The 9,921-nt window shown below is 41.8% G+C and overlaps 1 protein-coding gene across 1 annotated transcript; it reads left to right on the forward strand.

Moving 5' to 3' along the window:
* Positions 1–1,042: 1,042 nt before the first annotated feature.
* Positions 1,043–8,113, forward strand: LOC144798315 (uncharacterized). The gene is made up of 5 exons (XM_078669122.1): positions 1,043–1,146; positions 2,054–2,128; positions 3,626–3,721; positions 4,628–4,702; positions 6,045–8,113. The coding sequence occupies exons 2-5, from the start codon at positions 2,087–2,089 to the stop codon at positions 6,318–6,320; spliced, it is 489 nt and encodes a 162-aa protein (XP_078525248.1). The 5' UTR covers positions 1,043–1,146; positions 2,054–2,086; the 3' UTR covers positions 6,321–8,113.
* The last annotated feature ends 1,808 nt before the right edge of the window (positions 8,114–9,921 follow it).

Here is a 9,921-nt window from a genome sequence, read left to right on the forward strand (position 1 = left end):
AAATAATATATACAACAATTACGGCCGAAGTTTGGTGGCACACTCAATTGAGAAACAGTGGCTATGCATATATAACCGCAGAATGAACTTAAAAACGATGTATTATTTACATATGTTCAATAATTTTTTTCACAGAGGCCCCTGAAGAAGGGACATCTGTCCCGAAATGCATCGGGCCAACGATCTCAACAATCGCCGAAAAATGTTATTGACAGTTCTACAAATAACAACATCATTGTAGCTGTAATGTAATGATGTAAATTACATTGGAATGCAATGAAATATGTTTTGAACTAGAACAGTGATCAAACAAAGAAGTTTCAAAGAATTTTTTTTCTTGCTGAATAAATATGAAAATTTCATGAAACCAACCTCTATATGTGAAAAGAAGAATTCTTTAAAAATAGAATAGGAGTTGAAACAATCAGATAGCTGTGCCTTCTGTAAGGTTGTGATACATTATCATTTACCATTGCTCATAATATGTACTTGGCGCTACCTAATTGTACTTTTTTCCAACTTTGTACTTACTTTGGGTGATTATGTAGGAACTTAAGTTAAGTAAAGCAGACTAGAGAGAGAGACTCCTTTCCTTTGTCCTGTCACTACTAAGATAGTAAGTATTAGTAATTTAGCAGAGCACGTCCTCTCTCTTCAGTTCTTAGAACCTTTTTGTAGCTTGAACAGTGACAGGTAAACAACCAATTTGGTGTATGCATGCGTTCCTCTATGCATTTAAATACAAAATGCAGACTTAGTGAATTGTCCCGTCAAAGGCGGTTGAGAATGATTGTGAATGAGATCTGAACTTAGAAGCAAATATAATTTGTTGCAATTTATGCCAAAGTCTTTGAAATAGGCGGGCTAGGTAGGTTTAGGAAATGTGGAATCGATGAGATGGTACGCGATACTACTCTACTACTAGTTGATATGATTTAGGAAAGTTCAATGTTATTGCGATTGCCATTTCCGGTCTAAAAAGTGTTTGAGCGTTTATTTATTTACCACCAATTATTTCTTGTCTCTTTAATTATGTCTTACATGCATCAGCATCCAGCGGCAAAAGGCCGTCAGAAGCTGGTGAGGGAGCGGGAGGTGCCGCCCAGCAGGAAGAACGCTCCTCAGCCGATCGCTCTGCTGGCCGCAGTAAGTCCTCCTGTTGTTAAAATTAATATATATTTCCCTAAGTTTTACTGCTCTTTAATTTGAAGTATTTTCTACCTGTTTCCTAGTTTTATTTTTTCCCAAATCCTCTTTGATCTATCCTTTTCAAAAATCCTGTTATCCCTGCACTCCCCTATTATTTACTAAGTTATTTTATATTTCTAGTGTTTGTATTTCACCTCAAACTGCCTCGGTCTGTATCTGCCTTTTTTCTGGTTTTTCAGTCAGCTTTCCCACTCCCCATATATATTTTGTGGACTGCCTAGTGGTGGTACTGTAAGACTCAGAGAACCCATTGGTCCTTACTACTCTACTAGTACTACTACTAATACTAGTACTCTGTCGTGCAGAATGCATGCCCAAGTAAGGTATTCTACGCATGTTTGTTGAGATGAGAAGGCTTTCATTTATTTTCTCATGCACAATCATTAAAACAAGAGAGTGGCCATGGTCATGTTGTACACCCCAAAGTTGTGTCTTCTTCTTATCTAGGCCTAGTATTATTAGCAGCAGTTGATGGTGAACTGATTACCATGCACCATGGCTGAAAGGAAGTATGAGGAGGAGGAGGACGGCACCATTACATTTGCCAACCAAGAAGACTTTATGTCCGATTGTTCGGCCAGTTGGCCACTCTTATTTCTTTCCAAAAACTCAGATTCACCATTAGCTCTAGCCACTCAGTTCTGTCCTTTACAGGTTGTCTTCTTGAGACCAACAAAAACAAAATAACCTATCAGATATTTTCTAAGTTTTGATAGGACATCATGTGACTGTACCCGAATTGCTAGTGATGTGTGTGGTGTATGTATTGTCAATTATACTACAGAAAAAAATAAATAGAGGGAGGAGCATATGGCATCTAAAAAATGTTTAATGTTTTTTCTAGTTGCAGCGACCACCAGTTCCGGGGCCAGCGGGGATGGCGGTGCTATCCAGGGAGCAGATGAGGCAGCTGCAGTGGGTGAGCCAGCAGCAGTGGTGGGCGGTGGGAAGTCACATGGCTTGCTTATTGACAATTTATATACTTGCTGCAAGGGTGTCCATTGTACTGTTCAGAGTGAGACTAAGTTGTGAGCAGTTGAAGACACCCCTCTTTACTTAGCCATAGCATATACAGCGAACCCCCTAATGGTGGCCTCTTCTATCTTCAACTCAGCAGAGAAAGTTTCATGAAGAAGAGTCAGACCTTGATGGGTTGATGGGAAAGAAGGATGGAAGGAGGAAGGACGGGTTCAATGTAATATGACTGGCAGAGAAGAATGCGTAGGTGAAAGGATGCATAGGTGGCTCATAGGATGCATGCATGGGTGGGTGGATGAAGGATGGGTGAAAGGTAAAAGAAATGATGCTTGCCTGCGTGGGTGAAAGTTTATGGGTGAAAGGAATCCTTCAGGCGGTTTGATGGGTCTAAATAAGGACGCATGGGTGGTTAAAATGACAAATGTATGTCGGTGAAAGGTTTGTTGAGAATGATAGCCATGTTTGGATGGATAGATGGATGGTAATAGTATTCATAGTGGAAACTGGATGAAGACAATGAAGAACTTAAACGGTGACTGAGTAGCAAAGCCAAGTGTGAAGAACAAAAATAATGCTAGAAGAAAAATGCAGTGAAAAATGGAAAAATGCCTGGGAAGAAGAGTAAACAAGGAATGTTTTTTATCAAGGTTTTTGATTCAAAGGTTTGAGCGAGGTTGTATTTCAGACTACTCCCTTGACTCACAGTAGTTTTCAAGCACAACATATATTATGTACCACTACCCACCCATCATCATCAATCACCTCCCTCCGAGGCCCACTCCCTACCCATGGTATTTCACCAGTGTCAGCCATGGGTGGCCTATCGGTTCTGTAAGGTTGTGATACATTATCATTTACCATTGCTCATAATATGTACTTGGTGCTACCTAATTGTACTTTTTTCCAACTTTGTACTTACTTTGGGTGGTTATGTAGGAACTTAAGTTAAGTAAAGCAGACTAGAGAGAGAGACTCCTTTCCTTTGTCCTGTCACTACTAAGATAGTAAGTATTAGTAATTTAGCAGCGCACGTCCCCTCTCTTCAGTTCTTAGAACCTTTTTGTAGCTTGTACAGTGACAAGTAAACAACCAATTTGGTGCATGCATGCGTTCCTCTATGCATTTAAATACAAAATGCAGACTTAGTGAATTGTCCCGTCAAAGGCGGTTGAGAATGATTGTGAATGAGATCTGAACTTAGAAGCAAATATAATTTGTTGCAATTTATTCCAAAGTCTTTGAAATAGGCGGGCTAGGTAGGTTTAGGAAATGTGGAATCGATGAGACGGTACGCGATACTACTCTACTACTAGTTGATATGATTTAGGAAAGTTCAATGTTATTGCGATTGCCATTTCCGGTCTAAAAAGTGTTTGAGCGTTTATTTATTTACCACCAATTATTTCTTGTCTCTTTAATTATGTCTTACACGCATCAGCATCCAGCGGCAAAAGGCCGTCAGAAGCTGGTGAGGGAGCGGGAGGTGCCGCCCAGCAGGAAGAACGCTCCTCAGCCGATCGCTCTGCTGGCCGCAGTAAGTCCTCCTGTTGTTAAAATTAATATATATTTCCCTAAGTTTTACTGCTCTTTAATTTGAAGTATTTTCTACCTGTTTCCTAGTTTTATTTTTTCCCAAATCCTCTTTGATCTATCCTTTTCAAAAATCCTGTTATCCCTGCACTCCCCTATTATTTACTAAGTTATTTTATATTTCTAGTGTCTGTATTTCACCTCAAACTGCCTCGGTCTGTATCTGCCTTTTTTCTGGTTTTTCAGTCAGCTTTCCCACTCCCCATATATATTTTGTGGACTGCCTAGTGGTGGTACTGTAAGACTCAGAGAACCCATTGGTCCTTACTACTCTACTAGTACTACTACTAATACTAGTACTCTGTCGTGCAGAAAGCATGCCCAAGTAAGGTATTCTACGCATGTTTGTTGAGATGAGAAGGCTTTCATTTACTTTCTCATGCACAATCATTAAAACAAGAGAGTGGCCATGTCATGTGGTACACCCCAAAGTTGTGTCTTCTTCTTATCTAGGCCTAGTATTATTAGCAGCAGTTGATGGTGAACTGATTACCATGCACCATGGCTGAAAGGAAGTATGAGGAGGAGGAGGACGGCACCATTACATTTGCCAACCAAGAAGACTTTATGTTCGATTGTTCGGCCAGTTGGCCACTCTTATTTCTTTCCAAAAACTCAGATTCACCATTAGCTCTAGCCACTCAGTTCTGTCCTTTACAGGTTGTCTTCTTGAGACCAACAAAAACAAAATGACCTATCAGGTATTTTCTAAGTTTTGATAGGACATCATGTGACTGTACCCGATTTGCTAGTGATGTGTGTGGTGTATGTATTGTCAATTATACTACAGAAAAAAATAAATAGAGGGAGGAGCATATGGCATCTAAAAAATGTTTAATGTTTTTTCTAGTTGCAGCGACCACCAGTTCCGGGGCCAGCGGGGATGGCGGTGCTATCCAGGGAGCAGATGAGGCAGCTGCAGTGGGTGAGCCAGCAGCAGTGGTGGGCGGTGGGAAGTCACATTGCTTGCTTATTGACAATTTATATACTCGCTGCAAGGGTGTCCATTGTACTGTTCAGAGTGAGACTAAGTTGTGAGCAGTTGAAGACACCCCTCTTTACTTAGCCATAGCATATACAGCGAACCCCCTAATGGTGGCCTCTTCTATCTTCAACTCAGCAGAGAAAGTTTCATGAAGAAGAGTCAGACCTTGATGGGTTGATGGGAAAGAAGGATGGAAGGAGGAAGTACGGGTTCAATGTAATATGACTGGCAGAGAAGAATGCGTAGGTGAAAGGATGCATAGGTGGCTCATAGGATGCCCGCATGGGTGGGTGGATGAAGGATGGGTGAAAGGTAAACGAAATGATGCTTGCCTGCGTGGGTGAAAGTTTATGGGTGAAAGGAATCCTTCAGGCGGTTTGATGGGTCTAAATAAGGACGCATGGGTGGTTAAAATGACAAATGTATGTCGGTGAAAGGTTTGTTGAGAATGATAGCCATGTTTGGATGGATAGATGGATGGTAATAGTATTCATAGTGGAAACTGGATGAAGACAATGAAGAACTTAAACGGTGACTGAGTAGCAAAGCCAAGTGTGAAGAACAAAAATAATGCTAGAAGAAAAATGCAGTGAAAAATGGAAAAATGCCTGGGAAGAAGAGTAAACAAGGAATGTTTTTTAACAAGGTTTTTGATTCAAAGGTTTGAGCGAGGTTGTATTTCAGACTACTCCCTTGACTCACAGTAGTTTTCAAGCACAACATATACTATGTACCACTACCCACCCATCATCATCAATCACCTCCCTCCGAGGCCCACTCCCTACCCATGGTATTTCACCAGTGTCAGCCATGGGTGGCCTATCGGCTGCATGGTTACAACAGTAGTACCTCACGTTGTGCCGTATATCATTCATATATTAGTAACTATTCATCTGCCTTGTTGTGGTCAGTTGAAAGTGAAAGTGAGCATTTGCTTTAACAGAGCAAGGCCATAATAGGAAAAGAGATAATTGTGTGGGACAGCTGTCCCACCTGCAGACAGTAGCAAATTATAACGAGACACAAGTATGTCTGTCTAGGGTGCAAGCTGAGCTGGCATGCCTACATTAAATTAGCTAAACGAGAGAGGAGAAGAGTACTTGCATACTCCATAGTGCTTAATGCCTGGAACTGTAATCACCTCAAAATCGAATGGGCTGAAGAATCGAGCATACCAGCAAATGGTATGTTCTGCTTGTACTGCTGTGCTACTATATCATTTTATGTGTTACTCTTTTGCTAAGAGTATTGGTTACAATTTGTCTCTTTTCTTTCTTGATAGCTACTCCTGCCAATCCACCATCATCCGAAAAACAGGAGAGAGCAGCCAGGACCCGGCAAAGGAAGCGGGAGGCCATCAGGGCCTAATATCAGCAGCTGGTGGTCTGGAGGAGGAGGAGGCGGCAGCAGCAGCAGCCTCAAATGCTCCGGGCCCCAGCCAGCTCCAATGCCTCCGGTTGTATGGCGCTGTGGTCAGGCAGCCTCCCGCCGCCATTTATCAACCACTGCTGCTCCCCCCATAGACTCTATAGAGCCTTTCAGCACTGCATGCTCCTGAGGATGATACAAATGAAAACCAGGATAGAGGAGCAGTTCAACGGGTTGGGGAGAAAGCTCCTAGCCCGCCACTAGGTCTCTCTTCCCCTTTTTTAGTCTTTTGTTTGGTGGGTGGGACTGTGGGAGCTGGGGAAATCTTGGGGTTTGTGGCATTTATTTTTACGGACATTTGTTTGGACAATTTGGAATTTCTTTACTTTGGACATTGGTTGGGGTTAGGAGAGAGGTGGGCCAGGTGTTGTGGGCTTTAGTTTACTTGATATGGAAATACATTTTTTATGACTGTACATATGATATATAATTTAATTCTTTTTTGGGGGTTACTCTTTTACTTCACACTGTTTCCTTTGCCGCACAGGCCCGCAGCCAGTTTTCAAAATCTGCTGATAGTGTAACACACCAACAGATACTTATGTGGTACCCTCACTTGTCCTACTCCTCACTCCTTCTAGTCTTTGCAGTCTGCAACTACATTAGCCCCTAAGGACTCAGGGGGGGTGTGAGAATTTCCCTAGTATATAGATTACTGGAGCTCAACAATCCTCCACTTCTCTTACCTGTTATTAGGCGAAGCAATGGCTGCATGGTTTCCCAAAGTACCATGGTGGTTGTAGTAGACAGTAGCAGCATGCTTGTGGAGTAGTCATCGAATACTAGTGAAAGCACCAGATCCAGAAGCGAGGTTCCACTTCCTCCTTGCCGAACTCAAACAGTAGGATGAGAATATTTTTCACAGAGAACTAATTAAATTGAAATAAAAAACTGAGTTAATGACGTTTTATAAGCAAGCTTTGCACACATAAATTGAGACAGTCACTGGAGGGAGTCTAGAGTATGACTAGTAGTAGTACACAAGAAGACTGTCAAACGAGAAAACATGATAAGCAATGCAAAAGTATAATAAATAATCAGAATGGTGAGCTAGTAAAAGTTACAAACTGAAATCGACACGAGCTATGAAGTGGACAAGCATAATCTTTAGTGCTGGAAGGATGATGATGCTGGCAATTATTAATTATGTTCCTCTGAAAAAAATGTAAATATTTAATACTGTGCGTGGGTGCACAATCTAATATATATAATATTGCCAGTGTGGGCTATACTTAGAGCAGAAGAAGATACTTGCCCCGCCTTGAGTTGGTGTTTCTTTCACCACATCCGCCCCACCAAGTGTGTGATCAATTAATGGTGTAAATATAATTTAGTCACACCTCAGTAAATCACATATCCTGGGGGAAGACGGCTAGGGGTTCAATGAAAGGTAGGGAAAGGGAGATTTGAGGGAAAGGTTTGACAAAGACAAACACTACACAAGGACAACACATTAATCTTGGCAGCCAACCATCATAAAGCTTTTATGTGAGGAGAAGGAAATGCATGCATGATGATGAGTACTAGTGCAGGTAAACCAAATCAAACTGTCCGTCTGTCCCCAGACAGTTCCAAGTTACATTATGTACTTTAACTGTTGTACCGAGCTTTGAAAGATAGCCAATACAATTTAAATATCTGTAGGAGTAAAGCAACAAACATAAACAACACAAAAATTGTAATGATCATTAAAGAGAAAAAAAGATACTGTATTGCCAAATTTGGAGTTGCATCTGCATTCCTCTTGGACGGTATGCAATCTTGGGTGCCTGGCAGATGCGATTCGGTAAGGTAAGTGTGAGTATGTTACATTGTTTTTCCAGTATGCCGCAGGGTAAAGGCCAGGGCCTGTTGATTGAAAAGAAAAAATGATATTGAAGACTCAAGGAGAAAAGTTAAACTGCATAAGGAGGAGTGCACAACAAGAAGAGAAGACTCAGAGGTGGCATGGCTAAATGTCTGTTTCCAGCAGTTACCTCAACAGGCCCCCAACCCAACCACCACTTATCTTCAGATTAAATAACGAATTGGAGCCAGACAGCACTGAGCAGTGAGCACACACACACAGCAGGATGGCATTTTGCCAATCAATTAGAAAATAAACGCACCGCTGTCAGTCACACCACTCACCACTGCACAGACTTGTGTCGGTCTGGTGCTGTTGCTTACCTTTAGGCCACAAGTCATCATCATCCAAATTGGTTGGTTTCAGTGAATTTGAAAACTTCCATATTCTTCTGGTGGCAGTTCTTGCAGTAGTCACACTCACACCCACACCTTGTGTCATTCCATCATCTCTGATCCTCCTGAGTCTGATCCTGAGTATGGTGTCCCAACTCCATACCAACAGTGTTCCGACTCAGCCCGACTTAAAATGCAATAGATGAGCCTGTAGTAGTGCAATTTTGTTATTGAACGAAAGGAAGTGAAAGATTGAGTCACTTTTTGTGTAGACTAGATTTGTGCTTACAAACTTTGCATTATGTAAGGGTCTGGTCGTATCTGAGACTTTGAGAAGTAGAAATATAAACCTGAAAGCAATAAAAAACAAAGCAATTTGGAGTGTGGACTGTGTGGAGTGGAGTTGCACCCGGTGAAGGAATCTCGCTATCCTATCTTTCAAAGGGGAAGGAAAAAATAACATTCAAGGGGAAATTTCTTATTAATTATTGATCAGCTGCCAGTTGACCAGGCCACCAACATTTTGGGAATCTCAAATTTGTCACTTACACATTTAGCGTAACAAACAACAAGTCTCACACTGCCTGCCAGCACATCTCTTCTCAATCTATTCTCAACACATTGATGATGACATATCACAACAAGCTCACAAATCACAACAAACAAAAATCACTCAGCGTGCAATGCATGCCAGCATTTACCTATTCTTCTGATGTGCTCACCGTGATCGATTGGTCGTACATTGCAGAATTCAGATCATCCCTTTCTTCACAAAGCAGAGAATTGCCAGTGTAAATCGAATTATAAATGTCACATGTGGGTGGGGCAGTCCCTTTAGGGTAGGAAAGCACAGATAGTCATGGCCCAGGGTTGGAGGCAGGCACACATTTGTTTGTTTTCTCCGTCCAATGTACTGTACTGACTGCACGCAGTTGCAACTCCAATCCAGCGATAAAAATGTGTCTAAGAGTAAGTCAGTGTGGATGATTTGGTCAACCAGACAGTCAGACACACACACAAATAATTAAGTAAATATGTTCCCTAGCTATATATATTTTTTTGGGGGACGTCAAAGAAAAAAAGCCTAGTAGTCAGGAAAGTAGAGCTTGTCCTCAAATTCTGGTGGTTCGCCCAGAAGTAGGTCATCTAACACACTACTTCCATGACCTGAGTCTCCGTCATCTTCCTCCTGTGGTACTTCACATATGGTGTAATCCGGTGGTATAAAATGCTGATTCATTTTGATCATGGTTAATCTCGCCATGTTTTGGGATGAGAGACTGGTCCTTTTCACTGTGACAATGGCACCAGTAGCACTGGAAACTGCACAGCAGAGATACTGGCTACAGGGACAGACAGATAGCTTATTGCCAGCAGCTGAGCACTGGCCATTGGCGCTTCTTCCTATACCAATACACCAATGGGTTTTGATCAAGGTAGACCTCTGTTGCGTCATCCAGATAGGCCTGGACCATGCGCTCAATGTTCAATGCTGGTGCTCCACTTTGCTTGACCGCTTTTGCCTTCGCCTCTGTGCTGGATTTAAGTTC

This window comes from Lissotriton helveticus, chromosome 12 (assembly GCF_964261635.1).
Source record: "Lissotriton helveticus chromosome 12, aLisHel1.1, whole genome shotgun sequence".
NCBI lineage: Eukaryota > Metazoa > Chordata > Amphibia > Caudata > Salamandridae > Lissotriton > Lissotriton helveticus.